This window comes from Larus michahellis, chromosome 7 (genome assembly GCF_964199755.1).
Source record: "Larus michahellis chromosome 7, bLarMic1.1, whole genome shotgun sequence".
Classification (NCBI taxonomy): Eukaryota; Metazoa; Chordata; class Aves; order Charadriiformes; family Laridae; genus Larus; species Larus michahellis.
Window position 1 is genome coordinate 19,085,276 of NC_133902.1, and position 21,261 is coordinate 19,106,536.

The window sequence follows — 21,261 nt, forward strand, 5'->3', positions numbered from 1 at the left end:
GTTCTGACAGAAGTTAGGTACTGGAAGATTTCCACAGCAGAGACTCCAAATGCCAACAGTGGACTCCTCAGGTCTCTTAATAACCTTAGTCTCTGACACATGCGTGAGCAAACGTGACTTCCTATTGAAAGAGGAACTTCTTAATCATGGAACGAAAGACGTATGTAACCCTTAAGCTCTGGCTTAGCTTTTCACTGAGTAATGGTCAGTTGTGTGTTAAAACCGCGTGACGTAGGATATGTCACATCTCTGCAACCAGCTACCTCTTGCAGTACCCTGAAGTATGAAAAATGGCTTCTAATCCTCTTCTCAGTATGCACTGCTCTTGACTTAATCTCCAGGGTGGTTGGAATCTCTAGTGCATGGTGCTAATAAATATATATTTTTTTTTTTCTTTTAACTTAAAATTTTTTTGGGAACAAATTTAGCTGCCTTTAATCTTTGTTTCATTTGTCTGGCAGAAGGAACCACAGGTGCTTTGGCAAAAATCCAGTCCTGTACGCTCCCCCTCTGGAAAAAATGAGGCTTCCAAATCATCTGTAGGCTCTCTGTCTCTGTCTGAAATGCCTGTGACTGTTGCATTGATGATGGAAAAGATTGGGATTTCCTCACACCCCCGTTTTTACAGAGAGCATTAGAAACATAGAGAAAGGGATATACAAGCAAAGTGTTTAGTAAATAGTAAAATTTTACTGACCTTTTCCAAATGCTACCAAGAAACAACAGAAACAAGAACGATATGTCTAAGACTTCTGAGAATCCATCTTGTGCCTCCCTCCCTCCCTTCCTGTGCCCTGCTGGCTTCCAGCAATGAATTGTGCTATGATCTTTCCCTGGATCATGGTTTTTGCAAATATTACAGGGTTTTTTTCCTGCCACTTCTGGTAGTCCTAATTAAACAGTGGTTGGATTTGTCTAGGAAAGTGGATTTGAACCTTCTTTAATGTAGAAGGCTTAAATACTTTTTTTCTAGTGGATGTAGGTGCCCTTATAATGAAGTCACATCTGACAAGAAGCTTCCTTTTCTTCACTGACGTTTTTCCTAGATCCCTGAGACCTACAGACTATGGTTTTAGAAACAGGAGGTGAGCACAGGGTGATCACTTAAGATGGTGCAATTATAGTTCTTTTCAGTATGACTAGTTATAATTGGCCTCTTCGTACTTAACGCAGGATCTGCTCCCCTTCACATTTTTACTCTAGGATCTTTAAAGTTGAAATTAAGCACTGATGAGTAGAACTTGCATTTCTTCTCAAAGGTTTATTTTCGTTAGGAATATATGTAAGGAGCACCTTAACTTTAGAGGTGTGTGGTGTTTGAGCTAAGACTTCACCAAACCAATTTTGCCAAACTGATACATTTGTCTAACTTTAACGTGCCTTTTTATTTTTCTGTGTATGAAATTCTTTCTAGTCCTTTTGTGGCTTCTGGTCCTCTTCTGGGTTCTTCAGCCTCTTGGTGAAGTAACTTTCAGTTCAGGAGAAGGCCCTCTTTATCCTCTCAAAGTGATTCTTTATTACCCCACAGGGGTGGGGAGGAAAGTTTGATTAGTTCACTGTGGTTTCTTAAAGTCTTTTACTTTAGCTAAGCTAAGTAAAACGTGAACATGATAAATGTATTCAAATGTGACTTGAGACACTATGGAATATATAGCATGAAACCCCACAAAAGTGACTGATGTCTTGCCACGGTTTTGTCCACAGAATTAACTCAGTTTTGTGTCTTAATGTCCCCTGTGTGTTGGAGAGTTAATCTACTGGAAGAAAAACAGAGCCTGTGTTGAATAGTCTGCTTAGAGCAGTAGTTTTGAAATTTAGTGTGATACTCAGTTGTGCACGATTAAATATTTTTTAAGGATGTGCAGTATTTACTGACTGTATGCCCAAAGGTAGGTAAGATCCACCGGTCTGTAGAGGGATGTAAGATACATCTGGGAGCAAACTGAAGTCTGAGGGACCTCAGTTCATGAGGTGCGCAGATATTAGCATAACCTTAGCCATCAGACAGCTGAGAATTCGCAATTTCAAATTTAAACCATCAGGGTCGCAGACCCATCAAGTACATCTCATTCCAAGTGTCTTTCAGGCTAGTTGTTTTTCTCCTCGCATGTTAATACCTAGTGCATTGAGAAGTAACTGTATGCAATATGAAGCAGCTACATATCTTTTGGACCAAGTGAATACAGATGAAGGCTACCTCTTTTTGCCAGAAAGCAATCCTAGGATTTCGGTATTTCTTGGCAAAAAAATTTTTTGGGAAATCTGTAAGATTTAATACTTGTGGCACTTCGTTTGCCCTTTGAAGCTTTCACTGACTGGGAAAGATACAAACTACAAATGAAAAATATTATATGGACCAGTGGACCTATTAATTGTCCTGCTGGTCTAGTTAATTTTTTTAAGTTAATCTCCTACACATAACTAATTTATATTTTTATAGCTTTTTTCATGCGCTTACTCTCTTGAATTCTGTCTCTTTTCCTTGCTTCACAGCAAGCCAAGTGATTTGAAAAATTAGATCTGTGCATTTGCAATTTCACAGTACTTCCTAAATGCTTTCACTCAAATGGGCTATCTTGCCAGTTCTTCATGCACAGTCAGTTTAGCATTAGTAAAAATTGTTGTGTTACCCTGATTTTTTTTTAGGTGTGAGTTGTCTTTGAGTAGTTGTGAGTCTGAATCTGGACAAAAAAAACCTGTGGAAATGGTTAGGGATAGACCGTGGTCTTCAATTTGAATAGCATAGGATCAAAAACGGTTTATAACCTGCAGTTAATTGCAGGAGGCGTTAGACCTGTGACACTGACATAATTTTGTCGGCTTTGTCTAAGTCAAGGTAGTGCAGGACTCTGCTGTGCAAGTGCAAGACAGTATGGTTAACTTCCTCCTGACAGCAGGTTAATTAAAACCCTGGCCCTGTTTGGATATCTAAGGCGGTCTCTCTGGCTCCACAGATTAAGTTTTTTTTCCCTTCTGTCAGGTTCAAAAAAGATTTCTGCTTACCACACTCCCGGGATGCGAGCGCTGACTGGAAAGCCCCAAACTGGTCAGATTTCCATCTGGGAAATACAGTACTGCTCTGGGACATGGTTGCAGGGCTTCCGTTCAATACCGAACTCTTTTTGCAGGGCTGGGGTAAAACTTGGTTTATACTCGGCTGTGGAACAGCCAATAACTTCTGGTGTCAAAACGGAGTGGCTTAAAACTCCTGATTACAAAGTATTATATAGCCATTGTTTGCTTGTATCAAAAGCTGTGAAAGTTTGGGGCTTCTCAAGAATTGACAAGGGTGTGTCTCCCTGTTTGTGCCACTGGTTGCTTATTTCCTGAAAGTTTCTGAAACATTTAGAAGGTAAGTGTTAAGTTTCTTTTTGACTACAGCAATAACTTCTGTTGTTTTCATACCTAAGACTTCAGCAATGTCGCACCGTAAACTAAATCCAATTTCTAAAGCTTTTCATAAGAAGTTCTTTGATCTGTCTGTCCTTAAGATATCATCTGTCATCTCATGTAAAGTCCTACTCAGCAGATTACATTAAGTTGCTCTTCATTGGTCTCGCCTTTGTTCTCAGCACAGACATCCTGCTCTTTGATTGGAATTTGTTCTAGCTGTAAGAGCCCTCTACTGACTACTCGGTACCTTGATGACTGACTAATAGGAGACCGCTTGCATCAAAGGGTACATCTGACTCTTGAATGCTTGAAACAACGTGCAAAAAGCTCCACTTGCATTCTGGTAGAGAGAAATATGCCTTAGAAGACGTTATATTCTAGCTGAAGCACCAGAGACACTTATTTCTCTCTTGTAGGAACAATTGTGTCTTCCATCTGAGTGTGGAACTTGTCCTGTTAAGCAGTCATGTATGCTGGACCCATTCTCCACAAACCCAGACCTGTAGTAGGAGCACAGAGAGTTATTGATATTTCTAAAAATGTTCCATTTGTATATTAGGGTGGACCTAATGTGCATGTCTCGCTTAATTTTGTTTTGCAAATGGGATCAAAATTCATTTTTTACTCTGAACAAGGTGGAGGATTTTGCTTGTTCAGCTTGGCTGAGTAAAGACAGATTTGAGCACGGGTGTTTGCCATATACTTCTGTTTCCTGTTCTTGTGCGTTACAGGTGTTCTTGTGTCTGCATAGATCTGGTCCTTGATGTTGACCATAAGGTTAAAAATAATACACATTCCTAATATATTAAAAATGGTTCCTCAAATAACTGCACTGCCAAGTGTACCAGCTCAACAAAGACTGGGCAAGGTCTCTTTCTGATCATGATTACTTACTTTTGGGATGGTTAGTGGCTGCTTAACTAAAAAAGAACAAATCTGGTTTTCATCCTTTTTCTTTGGCAAGGATGTGTAAATTACAGCAGTACCATACTTGAAATCTGTCGTTAGGATGTGTTCCTTCTCTTAGTTTTTATTTTGTAAACCCTCTTTTCTCCTGTTTCATCTACTTTTTCTCACTTTCTTAAAGCTCAGCAAGCTGCTTTGTTGCAAATTTTCAAAACTCTTAAAACCATCCCTTGGGCTGGTGTTCCTGTTTTCAGACCTCAGCTCCCAAGTTTGTCAGATTTTACTTCAACGATGCCAACTTTAACATCTTACGAATAGCCATTAATTCTTCAGTGCTGCATAATGACAGGATAGCATTTTGCAATACACTGGTAAGAGGCAACTGAAATGATCTTAAAAATGCAGAAAAAAATTTTAAGTGAATACACAGGGAGTAGCTGGAGCTTTTATTTTTACAGTTTAATTGGCAAAAAATGTTCTGTATTTAACTGTGATGGCCTATATGTTTATCTATGGTAAACATTCGTGAGTTTTTGGTTTGTTTTTTTTTTTTCCAACAGTCAAGGATCTTACTGTGACTTACTGGGGGGAGACACTCCCAAACCTCTGCTACTGATGCGCAGTGATTTCCTCCCCCTGCTTAGTTCACAGTGAAAGGTCAGCTATCTAGTCTAAAGGTGATTTTAGTCTATGTGCTAATATTTTTATTTTATTTTCCCCGCCCCTCTCTGGATGCATTGTTTAAAGGAACTCTGCCCTGCAGCAGTTTGAGTCAAATATGGCCCTTATTTAAAGAAAGGGCAAAGCTACCCTGATGGTGCATGACAAAGCAGGAACAGCATGACAATATTTAATGGGCTACAGCTCCCAGGGCTGGGCTGAGATTTAACCAATTCTCTTTTAGTCGGCAGAATTTGTGATATGCTAGTTCTTTGCTCATTAGTAACACAGAAGAGCTTGGGGTTGGTGATACTGTAAAATTAGCAATTGTGAAAATACCATCCCAGAATCTTCTGTGTGGGATTTTTGTGGATTGTTGTTTTCCCGGGAAGCTGTGTTAGTGAGCAGAGCTCTGTCGGGAGCCGGGAGAGGTGCTAAGGGCAGATGCATCCTTCAGCTTGGTACTGGTCAAAGCCCCCCCCATTAAGTCAGAGTGAAGACTTAATGATTGGAGGTTCTCTTCGGGCTGGATTGGGTTATGGTCATATGTGGAATTCCCTGTAGATCTTCCTAGATTCCTACTCTGCACAGCAGTGTGCGGCTAAGAAAGACACAGTGCTTGGAAGATGCAGAGATTTTTTGACCTCTTTAAATGTTTCATTGTTTGATGACTAAGCTTGCTGGATTTCAGATACTGAGTCAGGGCTATGTTCTTGGTGACAAGCTTCCCCTTTCTAACGAGCTCTTATTATGCCTTTTGAGAGCCAGAGCTACATGAGGTGGGGAGAAGAGGATCAGCTGGAATCACCATTATTTTCGCAAAGGGCAAAGCAAGCAGAATATTTCCCAAAAAGTACTGTCAGAGGATCGTGTTTGTTAATGGCAATTATACCTGTTCTGCAGTTTCAAGCTTTCCTCCGCTCACTCCTGTCCTGCAGCTGCAAAGTTGTGTGAAGAAGAGATAGAAGCCATGGCTGTGCTTGATGCTGTGTTTATAGCAAATCATATCTGTCTGAGTAATGCCAAAAGAATGAGGGAGGAAATGGGTCTTGAAGCATATCTAATAACCATGAGGTGCCACAAAGGATGAATAGTGTTCAACAAAATTGGCAACCAACTAAAATTTGAATGAATTGGCTGTAACGTGCGCTGTGGAACAGCACACTGAGGGGAAAATGAGATGCATGCTCAAATTTTGGAAGTGCGAGGGAGTCACAGTTCCCCAGTAGGAAGCAGGTAGCTTTTCCCATAAAAGCACAACCACATCAAGCTCCAATGTTTAACACAGATCATAGAATCTTCTGACATGGCTTTTATGGCAAATGGGTAAGCCAAAAATACATTTTTCTTGGTTATAGGACTGCAATGAAAGTTTAAAGCTGAAATTTCTGGCTCTTGCAAATGATAACAAAGTGTCTCTGGAAACAGCTTTAACAAGGACTGTGGTTTATTTAACTGAACACACTGCTCTGAACATCCCTTACTCCTCAGCTGAATGCAGCAGCTTGTAATTCAGTATCCATCTGTCTTGGATGCAGTTCTTACTTGAAGCTTTGTGGTTTTTAGCTGAAATTACATATTAATAAGAAAGTGGGAGGGAAAGCTACCCAGCTAATGTGCCTAGTTAGTTAAGAATCAAGTCACATTTTATTTACTTAAACCCATCTGTACTTGTTTTGCCAGTAATATATTCGGTCTGCGGCCTGTGGACTATGCAGAAAGCGAAAAGATGAAGTCTGTGCTGATGTTACCAGTGAAGAATGAATCATTTTCACTTAACCAGCCCCGTGAGGTAAGCGTGTGTGGCTTTTGTTTTGGTTTGCTTTTTAAAAAAAACATAATTTTATCCTGTAAATATTGAAGGCTTGGACCTAAGTACAGAACATCACCTGCCTTAACAGGGAGACTTTAAATAGGTTGCGATGTTAACTTGGACAATATTTCTAGAGTGTATGCGGGACGGTTACAGGCTATGGTATTCTGTGTTATCATAGCTTTATCTAGGAAAACAAAGAATGCTTCTTGTAACGTGGCTTCATTCTAGGAGAATGAGCACTGTGTTATTCTTGAAGTATTGTTGATTGAACATGCTATTGTTGTTGTTTCCTGTGTATTTAAATTTGTTCTACTTGCCGAACTGGCTGAAAGCAGCAGCAGTCTTTACTCCAGGTGCTTTTTGTGTGCTTTTAAAAGGCTATTCCAGTATTGTCCTTTGTCCAACAATGAAGATGTTGAGAGCAGTTGAGAACAGCTTTTCGAAGATTGTTTTGGGGGTTTTGTTTTTGTTTAACCCCTCTTTTTGCCAAAGATTTCTCAGGATTCGTGACCAAAATCAGGTTATTCAGACTTAACGAGTTACTGCATTATGAAATGCTTTGTGCTTCCTAATGAATGGTGATTAAACTCACCTGGCTGATACAAGTAGTCCTGTTCTGCTCCAGGGTATACAGCTTGTTGTGATCCCTCCTCACTGAGGTAATAAGATACCCATTGGGCAAAAGTAAACTGTTGGAGCTAAATCGGCAAGGATATGACCGTTCCTCCCACCTGTAGCAAATGTAAGATGCAGCTTTTCTGTCTCAAACAAAACACTCAGCATTTGTATTTGCGTTGGGATGAGTGTGTGCCAGCGGATGGTTACCAGCTCCTACGAATGACTTGATCCATGTGGAATCTGGGAATACTTATGAAGACCCAGGAGCTGAAGTATTGCATCTTTGTCAGCGTAAAACTTGAGCAAGCAGCTCCTCTTACTTTGCCTTATAGTATCTGCATAAAAAAACCCCTTAAGCATTCATTACTTACAGGGCAATGGATTAGGGACTGTTTTAGTAAAAGGAAATGCAGGTGTTTAATTATGTAGCATATCTGTTGGTCATACTTCACTACAAGTAGGAGGCTTTACTGCTTCATCGGGAAATTTGGTTCTCCTTCAACACCGCAGTCAGCAAGGCTGTTTATACTATGTTCCACCAGCTAAATGTGTGCATACCAATGTCTTAAAAAAAAAAAATAAAAGCAAGGAAGAAAAAAATTGATGCACAACTGTTTTGGTACCTTGCTTAAGCTAAATGAAGTACCTCTAATGTCAAGCTTTTTTCCTCTAGAGCTGTTTTTTTATAGAGAGATTTATTTATGGACCCTGCCCGCTAAGTTTGCCATGAATTGTTTTTCAAAATGCTTATTCTTTATTAAATAAATCTGTCAAGTTAGTTGCTTTCTTTATGTTCCCAAACATTCAGCTTACTGTAGGACTTTCTGTTCATGCAGGCCCTAAGCCCTAGCCAGCAAACAGACGGACCCCTTGTTCTGCTGGGGAGCAATCTTAGTTCCAAGCAACAGAAGTCGCTGATCAAACTAGCAACAGTTCTGAAGGCCCAAAGGTGTACGGAATTTAACAGCAGAGGTATGCAGTCTTCTTGAAATGTCTATGTCTAAACATGAGTAACTACAGTTCTGCACTTTATCCTTTAAGATACAAGCTGCAGCAGGGTTGGTTTTTTGTCGTTCCTAATAAGTGCAGTTTCTGAAATCCCCGAATTATAGCAGTAGTAGAACAATGATGTCTTGTGTTGCATGTAAATGCATATAAAGCCTGCCTCGTTAGTGAGGCAGGAGACTTCTGGGGGAGCCACAGTTTGACATGATATTATCTGTTATTTAAAATCCGTAAGTTCTGCTTGAAGACCTCTTCTCTTTACACTTCTTTTACCAACTTTTACCGAGATCTCTGCTCATATGAGACATCCTGTAAGGTTTTTTGTCTTGCAGAAGTGAGTCTTGGGCAGATGCTGCCTTTAGAAAGAACATGTCACTGACTACAAGTTGACAATTTTTTTTTCTCACGTGTTACCTTCCTTCAAATTTTGTTCTTCATTAAGAGGATGGGGCCAAATTATGTGACTTGAGGATCATTTTTTTTTTTGTTCCTTTTTGAGGGGGGGGGTAACATTGTCTTAATCCCTCCTATTAGTTTTTCTTTGGAGTGATGCTTCTCCTGCTTGTAAAAGAAATGCTAAGGTAATTTTCCCCTACCATCTTTCACACCCTGATTAATACTCCAGAATTATGAGTTGAGTTGTGTTAGCTTTGTGTTAAAGCAGTGAGATTCCATAGTAGGATTCCTGTCAGAGTTAAATATAACTTTAAAAGGACTGGGGAAAAAAAGTACTATCCTGTAAACCAGAACCTCCTTTGAAGATTTATGTGTTAGCTTAGAACTATAAAAGCATGGCTTCCCTTTTTCACAGCAAGTATATGTTGAAACCCACAAAACTTCTAATAGCACTTCTACTTACTCGTATGTTAGTCTCAAAAATCACATACTTGTGCTGGAAAGAGTGGTTCATAAATTATTATAGTCTGTTTATTATTTAAATGGTGATTGATTGCTTTTCAGCCAGGCATGGCTCTTGATTTTTATGTGCTTTTACTTCTACCGATGTAATCTTTCTCCTAGTAACTCATCTTGTTATCCCTGATGCTCCCATGCCAAGTACTGTCAAATGTATGATGGCTGTTCTGACTGGATGTTGGGTCCTCAAGTTTGAATGTAAGTATAAAATATATGGGGTTTTTTGGGCTTTGTAACCAGAAATTGTAGATGGGATTCCAGAGAAAATTTTCGACAACTGCCCTCGTATCGATACTATCAACATAAAGTGTTAGGGTTTTATTTTTTAATCTCCTGAATGACTAGAGATTTAATTAAATACAACTAGTCCTTCCTTGGTAAATGTGTTCATTTCATTATTAGAGGTACTGGGTAGGTACTCTCAGTATCAGTGGGGAGTGAATTTGTACGTTGCTACATTAAGAAGGATTTGGAAGATTAGAAAATATCCTGGGAGAGGAGGAAGGAATTTATTAAATTCTTGGATTTCTTATAAGCAGCTTCCATTGAAATTGATAGGAAACTTGCGGTGTGTGATCAAGACCTGCGTACTGGAGTGTTCTTCAACTAAAATAGTAACTTCCAGGGAAAGATGACTTGCATAGCGTGCCCTTAGCATGAAAGTAGTTTTGATGTCATCCTTCATGCAATCTGTAATTAGTTTTTATGCAGTGCCTGCTTTTTTTTTTATACAGCTGTTCTGTGGACTTCCACCCCAAATTCTGGGTTTTATTTGTTCATTCTAATGTGTTTCTTAGTATCTGCTTTCATTGTAGTTGTAAAAACCATCTTCTTCCCCTTGACCTTTATGGCTAAGTCCTTTTAGCCAATAAGTACACTACAAATGAGTTAATCATCCATGGAAAACTCACAGACAAATTTAATGCCAGTTTTCTACTGTGTGACTAAACATCAGAATATGAGGGTTCTTTAAATTTTCCAGACACTAATGCTTATGAAGGCACTGCTTCAAGCTTCAAAAGATGCATCATAGTTTTTCAAATAAGACACATCATCAGACTCTTTGAACCTTGAACTTTTGCACAGTGTTCATTTGGCTTCCAATAGTCAGTGGACTTGTTCCAGGCTTTTTTTTAAAGGGTCTGTTGAATTGGTGTCCCCTCAGAAGTGTTTTCTATAACACCTACACCTGTTTGTGGCCTTATAAGCATTTGCAAAAGGAAAACAGTTGTGCCCAGCAGGTCAAGGGAGGTGATTCTGCCCCTCTACTCCACTCTGGTGAGACCCCACCCTGGAGTATTGCGTCCAGCTCTGGCGCCCCCAACATAAGCAGGATATGGATCTGTTGGAGCGTGTCGGAGATGATGAGAGGGCTGGAGCACCTCTGCTATGAATACAGGCTGAGAGACTTGGGGTTGTTCAGCCTGGAGAAGAGAAGGCTCCAGGGAGATGTTACAGCAGCCTTCCAGTACCTAAAGGGGGCCTACAGGAAAGGTGGGGAGGGACTCCTTATCAGGGAGTGTAGCGATAGGATGAAGGGGATTGGTTTTAAACTGAAAGAGGGGAGATTTAGGTGAGATATTAGGAAGAAAATCTTCCCTATGAGGGTGGTGAGCCCCTGGCCCAGGTTGCCCAGAGGAGCTGTGGCTGCCCCATCCCTGGAAGTGTTCACGGCCAGGTTGGACGGGGCTTGGAGCAACCTGGTCTGGTGGGAGGTGTCCCAGCCCAGGGCAGGGGGGTGGCAGTGGGTGGTCTTTAAGGTCCCTTCCAACCCAAACCATTCTATGATTGTGTTGTCTTTGTGCTGTGATTCGTACAAATAGGAGTAGCTTCTTGTTGAATATGTGACATGGAGAAATACTGTTTATGCTTAAGCAAGCAGATGGCTTTAATAACCTCCAGAGACTTTGTTGATAAGCAGAAGGGAAATGGTTTCCTGTTTGGAGGTAGGGATGCTGCAGGAAGCTCAGAAGGCCCAGAAGCAATGTTTGGGTCGTGTAACTGGAAAGGATGCGTGCAGGTGCTCTGAAACGATATCCCGTTTAAGACTGAGTAATCTTTTTCTGTGGTGAATCCCTTTGCGGGCTCTTGGCTTCACTCAGTTCAGGAGGTGTGCGTACCTTCTGTCATACGTGCTAGGGTGGTTGTCCTTCATTTCATCTTCTTGCTAATCAGATGCTTAGAAAACTAATGTTGCCAGTAGAGGTATGTAGCTTTCTTTAGCTGAGTGGTAGGGAGATTTAATTAGTGAGACCTAAGTTTAAATCTTTGTGGAAGAACTTTTATATTTAGAAGAGATTGGAAAAGAAAAAATAAATAAAACCGTGGAGGGGTTATTCAGGAAATATTTTCTTTTTTTTTTTTGTTTGCAGCTGAGTTTTATTTTATGTTGTTAGTACTGATTAGTACAATCCTGACTGCTAATGCTCCCAGCTTAGTAAGCAACATACTACTTAAAAGCGAGTGATTCTCCTCCCTAGTGGGAAATGTTAGTAATAACTCATGGGGTCTGATGCAGCTAAGTGCCTATAATTAACAGCACCACTCCATCTGTTCCCACCAGTCTGTTATTAGTCTTCTTCAGAGTCATTACAAGTTAAAGATTGTTATAACAAATAATGGGACTCCTGCTGATGGAACATTTGTCTAGGAAAAAAGAGGTCTCTTCTTTTCCATAATTTCTCTCTTTATTTATTGTGGCTTCTATTGGATAAGTTTCCTTAAATGTTATGCAAATAAACTTCCAAAAGTATGTGCATATTCTGGCTTACTTCTGTCAAAGCCACTGCAAATAAATTGAAGGAGTTGCTTATAGGTCAGTGTTCTAAACCACTCACTTGAAGTAAATTCATGTTCAAAAACTTCACTGAAAAATATTTGAAAAAACAAAGCTCAGTGTAGCACTTAATGAAATGCTGACTATGCAGGAGTATTTGAATATTTTTTTTTTTACTATAAGGTAAGCTGCATTTGAGTGTTATTTCTAAAGTTATATTTATAGCCTACACATAATTACACCACTTTTTTAAAAAAAATTGCATGCTTGCAAAAACAGTATTTCATATGAGAGTGTATTTCTTATGTTAAGTCTTCCGTTATAGCAGGCTTTCAAGATGTGTTTCTCAAATAAAAAGCAGTTTCCTTCTCTTGTATAATTCTACGGTGCTTCCCTTTCTGTATGTCTATACACACCGATATGGCATGCGTTAGTATCAGTAGAGAGGCAATGCGGAATTTTCCAGCAGAGTTTGAGGTAAATCTAAGGCCTCTAAGTATTAGAGAGCCAAGATTTAAATACGTATCTTGGGTTTTGGGGTTCCCTTTTGTCTTCAGGTAGAAGATTAGGATGAAAGGATGTTACCACTGAGCAATATTAGATATTCACAGAAGAAAAACTTCACCTTACCAGCAGTAGTTCCACATTTTCCATATATAATACACTGTCAGCAATATATCCACTTTCAAAGCAGCACAGAATTCAATTGAGACACTGTTGTCACTGTGCTCCTTGCCCTTGGCCATATCTTTCATTGGTTTCATTATTTTATTGCCTTCATTATTTCTGGGACGGTAATAGGGCACAAAGTAGCATATCATTATCCTTCTGCAAGTAGGCTGAGACAAAGATTCAAGTATCACTGTGTTTCCTCTGTGCTTTTTGTAGAGCATAGAATAGTGTAATTAAAACCAGCAGAAGTCTTTAATAGCTTTTCAGCTTGTTTTTTCTTAAACTGATTGTCATCTGTTAAAGCAGGGAATGAAAAATGATCTTGGTAACGATATGCATTGAAACAAGCTCGTGTCAGTCTTTGCAGCGAAGAGTCTGGCAGAATTCTAAGCATCTGATTGCTTATTCCTTCTTCTGTTTTGCTTACCTGGAGCAGCAGCAATGATTCAGCTCTGATCGTTTAAAAGAATGCAAAAAAAACCCCCAAAAACCCCAAAACCAACACTGCTTTTCCTGTAAGGATTCGGAACAACTGGGAGTTGACTGGAAGAGCTAGAGGATTGCTTGACTGGCATTTCAAGGCGAAAGCGTCTTTCTGAATTTCTGGGAACAATAGCCCGTCCTTGTTTAGGCTATTAGACAAGGGAAGTGCAGAGCTGTTTGAGCTGACTGCTTCTCAGGCTAGGGCTGTCTCTCTTCCATGCATAAACATCTTTTAGATAACAGGCTGATACTCAGCAAAGCCCTCCCTCCTTGAAACAGCTCAAAACTTTTGATCGCTGGAGTTTCACACTTGTTTTGCAGTTGGGGACTTGCTTCAGCTGCATCCTTCTACGAAATGACTCGCAGCTCTGTGGGAGGTGGTAGAAATACCTAAGGTGCACGTGCATGTTCTTGTTGTATTGTGTGTACAGCGGAGGGGAACATTTCACGTCAATGGGGTCTGAGCCTCTGCACTCCCACAGTGTCTGCACCTTCTGCAAATGAGGAGTGAAACAGTTTTGCTTCAAAGTCAGCTCAAGTTTAGACTGAAGCTGCCGGGGTTTTGCAGAGGAGAAAATGAGGGCAAGGATGGCTGCAATCTGGTGTTTGCCTTTGTCAGCAGAACGGGGAAGTGGGCTGGTTTGAAATAAGGTCTAGAAGAAAAGGAAACCATGTTTCCACTGCTCCCCCTGTTCTGTGTTATCCGGCTGTTGAGTTTATCATCTTTAGAGATTCCTTTTGTTCTAATTCAGTTTTGGTTTGAAGAAAACCTTACATTAAGGAAGCCCATTCTGAGGCAAAGGATGGGCAATATTACTGCTTTCATTTAAAAGCATGGGAGAGGATCGGGAGTGAGGATGAGCACTTCCAGTGGAATGTAACCTGCCTTCTGCACCTTGGGAATGGCTAATGGCAAATGCTGGTTTCTTAAAGAAGGTAGGACACTTGGGGGTTTAAGTGAAGTAATTATTTTCATATTACATGCTCCTGGCTTCTGGGAATTGATGTTTAAGGACTTTCTAAGCATCTGCTCCATCAAGTTTAATAAATATCAACTGGATTAACTTGTTAATTACTGTTCTTAGGCAAATTCATTTTAGTCTCTGCAGTATCTTGTGTCATTTCCATGTGTTGGAAAAGTAGACCGGTCTCGTTTCACCAAATAAGATCTCTACCTCCATGAAAATGTGTGATTCTGAAGTTACTTTATAAGCATATAAGACACAGCATAAAAATTTCTTTTCTGTGCTGTAGCAGAGACCAGTAATACTGTTCATGGGAAACAAACTGAAGCTAGTCATGCCAGATCCCCCTAAGGTTTTCTCTCAGTCCAGATTCCCTCCTTTTCTTGGAAAATAATCTCACCAAGCTTTACTCAATCTGCAGGTAAGTCTTAAAACTTAGTGCAGAGCGAGCTGAGGAAGTTTCAGTTGCGTTCTCTACGAGATGTTGAATGTGTAGCATCTTATCTTCTTTGTTGCTACCGTGTATTTCTAAATTACTTTTGGCTGTTCTAAGAGATTTGTGGGACTAACCCCTGCTCTTTGCTTTATTAATGCAAATCCAGCAAAACTCCACTAAGGCTAATTGAGTTACTGAGAGCTACCCCTGGGTATCTGCGGGTGATTACAACTTGTTCTTGGCAACCAGTTCTTTTTGTACTTCATCCTGTTTAAATTGTTTTTGCTGATGCAGTTAGTTTCATTATAAACCAATAAGACTTACATGAATAAGGATTATAGGGCTCTGATCTTAAATTTTGCAAGTAACGATTTCTTTATTTCCAGTACTAATAGCTACAGTCGTATCAAAGGTCAATTAACGATACCGTTAGAGTGGGCACCCTTTTAACCTGCTTGCTCCTTATATACCGGAAGGTGAGAAGGTAGGGGCAGCTGTTCAGTGAAGTAATCAGGATCAGTATAAGTAGCGATGCTTTACTGATCTTGCTAATGAGCAGTATTCTCCTTGCCAAATGTGGTGGCATCAAGCTAAAATGCGGTTGTATTAAGCTAAAACCTTTTTTCTGCGATATTTTCTAGGGACCTTAATGCAGGCTCGGTTTTTGCTACAATCTGGTGCAAATGATCTTGTTTATATCTACAAATTGCAAGTGTGAAACCACCTGTCTAAGAGGCTTTTAAACTTCTAAAGTTCTATATTTCTAGGGAAGAGACTCGCATGGCCCCTCTGCATGTGTGATCTCGCCCCAGTGTTGTCTTCTGTCAGGCAAGCTTTATTAATGAGCGTGTACATGCTCATTACAAGACATTACAAGACAGCTCTGGTCTGTGTGAAATGGGAATATGCCACTCGCCTTGGTACAAGTCACCCTGGTGCGGGTAACTGATCCAAGAACTACTGTGATTAAACTGGAGGGCCATTAAAGCGTAGTTGCAATAATCCCCCTCTTCTCTTTAGGGAAAAGAACAAGTTGTGTGGTGATGAAGCCATGTGGGTGGCGATGAAGCTGCAACCTGTAGTCCAAGGGGGATCAAAAGAGACTTTCAGGGCTTTGGAACCTTTGGTAAGGGAATGTGGAGCACAGGTTACTTTTTCCTCTCTCCTCCCAGTTGCGGGCAGGGACACTGGAAGAAACAGACGCGTCCAGTCTGTTAATACATGGCTCCATGACTGATGTTTTGTTAATGGGATGGCCTACACAGCACCAGGCTGCTGGCCTCAGATGGTGTTTGTCTATCTTGAACGGGGAAGGTGGTCTTGGTTCACGAGTTAGCGGGACTCATTGACAGAGCTTTAAACTGGGTTTAAGCGGGGAGGAGGGCAATATCAGGCTTACCTGTGACAAGCTGTGGGACAACAGGCAACAACTAGAGGGAGGGGATGCAAGTAAGGGCCCACAGCCTGTTGCTCTGAGATGTGCTGACTACACTGCAGCACACTTGAAGTGTTACAGAGATGAGCCAGGGGCTCCTGAGGTAATAGGAGCCAAGAGTGAAATACCAGTGAAATATCCTAAAGGAATTAAGGAATGTTCCTCTAAGAAGGTGACATGGCTGACCTGGGCACTGAGAACTTATGGTCATGGCTTTTTATCCTATCTGAAACGCACAGCTTTTGTGCCACAAATGTGTTAAGACGCAGATCAGTTCTGATTCTAGCTGGCTGAGAAAAGCTCAAATGAATGAGAATGCTGATCATGCAGTCGCTGGCTGGGCAAATGGTCTCTTTGCATATTTCCAGTTTTTCAAGGAAACGTGTTTGTCTTGTGGTTCTTATAGTGAAAACAGGAGACATGTAGATGAGCATCTCTTCTTGCTTGCGTGGAGGATTGTCATTATGCGTGACAAGGAACTTTGAGGCTTATAGATTCCTCAGAGGACTTGGCAGTGTAAAATGGACATACATATGTATGTAAAACAGACATAACCTATTGTGTGTTTTCTCCTAAAACAGACATTCCACTGACGTTAGTCATTTTCATGATTAATTTTTTTTTTTCCCCCCAGGGAAGTAACAGTACAAAAAGATGTCATAGTCTTTTGTATTCATTCAGTCTGTTATTGCTTTCATGTCAAATTTCCTTCATTTACTGATGCTGGCGCTGGATGCTCAATTTGTGATGTGCTCATTGTATAAAAGCCTCAGCTTTGTGGTGAAAGTCCTTGAAATTGAGCTTTTGATGGTAGATTGAAATAAAACATGCTCTTAATGAATGGACGGTTCTGTTCTTGAGACTAGACGAGACGGGTTTTCCTTTATTGTAAGTGGCACCCATTAACATCTGTATTTTCGTGGAAGGAAAGAATAGCTGTGTAAGTTAGGCAGATTGACACAGGAAGTCTTGTTGAGTTGTGATGATAAAAAAAAAAATAAAATAAAATTGAAAAAACTTTTAGATTTATTTTTGAGTCATGAGTACTTTGAAAATAAGTTATCAGTATTCATTGCCGTTATCCATAATGAATATGTAGGTTGCTTTTCCGGAAGATACATAACTAGGTTGCCCTTCTAGTTATGTATAAGTTTGTGTTAATTTTCATTGAAGGAATGAATAACTGCAAATAACCAACATGGAGGGAGAGATACCTTGTCGTAGTATTCAGCCAGTTGTGGTTTTCTGTATAGCTTTATCTTTTTTGATGTAAGTACATTGGAGGACTTGTAGTTACTAAAACATGAATTCACATTGCATTTTGTGAGTTTGTACAAGCTGGTGGTAAATTGCTAACAGCTGGCTTTTGAGATCTCTCTAGATTAGATGTTCCTGTCTGTTGGCTGCCATGGGATCCAAGTACCTTCCAGGGATCCAAGTACCAAGTATCCAGTGATCCTTCACAAGACTATGGTCTTGGGCTTTCTTCTTTTTTAGGATCAACCCCCCGCATTTTACTTTTGTTTTTCATTAGCTTGTTGTTTGGTTTTTGGTAGTGTTTGTTTTTTGGGTTTTTTCGTTTTGTTTTTTTTTTTTAATACTATGGGTTTCATACTTAAACAGTAGGATTAAGTTGCCTGAGTAAGAAACACTGTGCAAGGAGTGCTTTAAAAGTTACAACCTTGACAACATTCTAAATCCTCATGGAACAGTTTTCAAAATCAACTTTGCAAACTTTCTTTCTTGGGTAATTTTTATTAATGAGTGCAATGTACGTGCAGGCAAAATGTTCCATCCTTGAATGGGTGACCACAGCCATTTCTCTTGCCCAAGTGAGGTCAGGTAGTACGTTTAACCGCTGTTAGTGATACATTAGCATCAGCGCATTCTGTATTGGAAAAAATAACTAGCCTTAAAACAAGGTAAAACCACGTTGACTTTAAAAGGCAATCTCATTATGCAGTGGTGGTAACAAAAACGAATGCTGCTGTTAAACCCTAGCATAAATCTCCAGTTTGTGCTGATCTTGGAGACCTTGAAATCCTATCTGATTTGTTATTTGAGGCTATAGCTGTTCAGAAACAGCTTTGTGCTTGCTTTGTAATTGCTCTTTATCAGGCAATTGCTTCCATTTCATAACTGCAGAGTTGGTTCTACACGCTGGCTTTAAGCTTCCAAATGATCAGCAATTTGACATTTGACATTAAGTGGTTGACCTTTAGTGGGTAAGAGGAAAAGCTACTAATTCCTAGTGTTTACAGCACTGATTTTAGCGTGATACTGCGTCTCTCCATCTAACTTGCATCTTCAGCCACTGTTCTAAATTTTTTCAAGTTTAAAAGCAAACTGCTAAAGCACACAAGCTTTGATGCTATGTTTTTGCATTGTGGGTAATGCTTTCATTTTAGTGCAAGCCCCTGTTAGAACATGGGGTCTCTAATCTTTGCTTGCCTTATTGTGATTTTTGTAGGGGTGCGAGCCTGTCTACAAACCACAGCACGAGAACAAGAAGAGAAGTATGAAATCCAAGGTGGCCCACAAAGAGGGCGGCTCAACAGAAAACAGCTGGTGGGTTTTATTGCTTGAGACAGATTACCTTAATGACCTTTGGTTCATGCATTTTTGCCCTTTGCCACATGTGCAGGTGCAGCGGATGTAAAATTTTAATGTGGTCTTGTACAGAAATTTGATTATGTGCAAGGTGATCGAAAGAACTGCGAACACCCATAAAGCTGTCATTTTTCTCTATTAGTGGATATGTTGCTATAACCTTGTCAGAGGGAGTGCTGTATTACACTCATGGAAGAAGCTATATGGGACAGGAGGTGATGCTGCTTCGGTCTTCTCTGCTCAGCTTTAGAACCTAGTTGAAATTATCTGAAAGCTGAAAGAAAAATGTTTTTATTGCTTCTTGTTTCCATATAAGGGCACTCTTATATTTAACTGGGTTAATTTCTGATTACTTTCTGGATTACACTGGAGAAGTTCATTAAATGTATTGTAACAGCAGCTGTAAATATTCCTAGCTCATAGTTAAACCCTGTTGTGCTGGAAAATATTTAAACATAAGCAAGAATTTACCTTGTAAGCAACTTCTCTTGGTTGCACTGAGGATCTTAAACGTTAAGTTACTCTTCTAGCATCCAGTGTTGGTGGTTACTTTAAATTGTATTTTTTTTTTTGTAGGCACAGATTGTTCCTTTCCACTTTTTTCATGCATGCTCAAGTTGTGCAGTCCTGTATTTATACTTTTTTTTTTTCCCTTCCACTTAGCTGCCAAAGTTGTTTGATGGATGCTACTTCTATTTTATGGGATCTTTCAACTGTCACCAGAAGAGTGATCTTGTGGAACTGGTCAAAGCAGCAGGAGGACAAATTCTGGTTAGGCAGCCAAAACCAGACAGTGATGTGACGCAGACGATCAACACGGTGGCTTACCATGCAGAATCTGCTTCTGACCAGAGATTTTGCACTCAGTATGTAATCTATGATGCGTCTTCTAAATTCAAGCCAGAGAAAATTCGTCAGGGCAAAGTCTGGATGGCCCCCTCCAGCTGGCTTATAGACTGTGTCATGTCATTTCAGCTCCTGCCTGTAAAATGAAGATCAGTCGCTCATAAGCAAGGCTTTTAAAATGTGGTGAATCTTGAGCAGTCGGAACACTCTGGTAAACGCTGGTCTGAAGCTATGATTTATGTTTTGCACTTAGGAGAGCTTTGACCGTTTAAATGAGTTACTAAGATCACTGATACGCTGGCATAAATGAACATACAATGGAGGAGAGAGATAAATATACTGCATTGAAAAATATGCCTTGGGTTATTTAGTAGGCTTTATTTTTGCCTTTGACTTAACTGTAATAATCACTGACATTTTGTAACTAAGATTTTTGCAAAACGAAACCTTTTGTATTCTTGATTTAAACCAGCCCTTTCTGGGTGATAGAGCGTGACCCTGTTTCTTTTGTGTTTAGTACCCATTGACAAGGATCTACTGTATGTGTCAAGATTTCCCAGCCAGGCCAGCTATTGTATTTTTTTTAAAAAAGGACTCTCTGGATTTGAACGTAGTCATTTGCCTGTGTAGACATCTCTTCTGTCAGATGACGTGTGATGTTTCTTATAACTTTGTACAACTGAATTTTGCAGGAAATTCTTGGCATGCGATAAGCCTCGTAGAAATTAGAGTAGAACTAATGGCCTGAATTAATTTGAAAACAGACAATTTTGAAAAGTCTATCTTTAAAAATCTCGGTCTAAAATTCCTTATTTGTAACAAGAGTAATCCTTTATTCACTTCTGTCCTTTCATGCTTGTAAATGTGTAACTCGAATTCGATTCTATTTTCTAAAGGTTTTTAAGCATCAGGATCCTTATTAAATTATTATATAAAAAAATTTGTTTGTAAATGCAGATGGTTGCTATCATGGTTACTTTAATGAAAAAAAATTAATCATGTCAAAAGAATGATGCCTCCCTTTGCACAATTGTACTTAAACTTAGCCCGCTGCATTGGAGCAATACTGGAGCTTTCATATTTGTTACAAAATTTCTTATAACTGATCATAAGTTATTGTCAGAATCTTACTTGCTCACTCTGTGCTCCTATGTCATGCGTTGCATCTTTTGTGTTGCCGCAGTTCGTGAATTCATAATTTAAAAATGGTGTCTCAAATAATGTACAATGAGAATGATGGCTGTGGGATAAAACAAAGTTTCTCGTGTTTGTTTTTGTATTGCTTGTAATAATAAAACTTTTGGTGCCGGTAAGTTGGGAGTATCTTATTGCATGAGCTTAGCTGCAGAATAACTATATAGTCCATATGTATCTCAGCAGGTAAATGGAAATTTAAGTACTTTTCTGTGAACTCGATCCAGCTGTGAAGGTAGCATATTGCTCTGCAAGAGCAGCTCTTCAGTGCAGGAGAGTTGTTTTCTGTAACCATTGCCACCGGAGATCTTATGCCAATTTTCAATGTGCTCTATAGAACTCTCTCAGGCATAAAGCTCTATAGTTGGAACTAGACACTTGAGGTATAACAGGTGGAGTTTTCAATAGCATCTACTAGACTTCTGTAGCTGGAGTATCTTGATCTATCACTTAAGCTAGACTGAATCATTGCTCTTCACTAAAGGCGTTTCTCAAGTACTCACACGTCTGTGCGAGCGAGCAAAAATGCAA

At 39.8% G+C, this 21,261-nt stretch overlaps 1 protein-coding gene across 2 annotated transcripts in view; it reads left to right on the plus strand.

The window, feature by feature from the left end:
- BARD1 (BRCA1 associated RING domain 1) overlaps nucleotides 1-20,849 on the plus strand; it is a 42,421-nt gene extending 21,572 nt beyond the window's left edge. For both annotated transcript variants that reach the window (XM_074595809.1, XM_074595810.1), the window contains 5 exons: nucleotides 6,643-6,751; nucleotides 8,230-8,365; nucleotides 9,419-9,511; nucleotides 18,551-18,648; nucleotides 19,354-20,849. In XM_074595809.1, the coding sequence (XP_074451910.1) occupies nucleotides 6,643-6,751; nucleotides 8,230-8,365; nucleotides 9,419-9,511; nucleotides 18,551-18,648; nucleotides 19,354-19,683 (766 nt within the window). In that variant the 3' untranslated portion in view covers nucleotides 19,684-20,849. The remainder of the gene's footprint in view (nucleotides 1-6,642; nucleotides 6,752-8,229; nucleotides 8,366-9,418; nucleotides 9,512-18,550; nucleotides 18,649-19,353) is intronic.
- The last annotated feature ends 412 nt before the right edge of the window (nucleotides 20,850-21,261 follow it).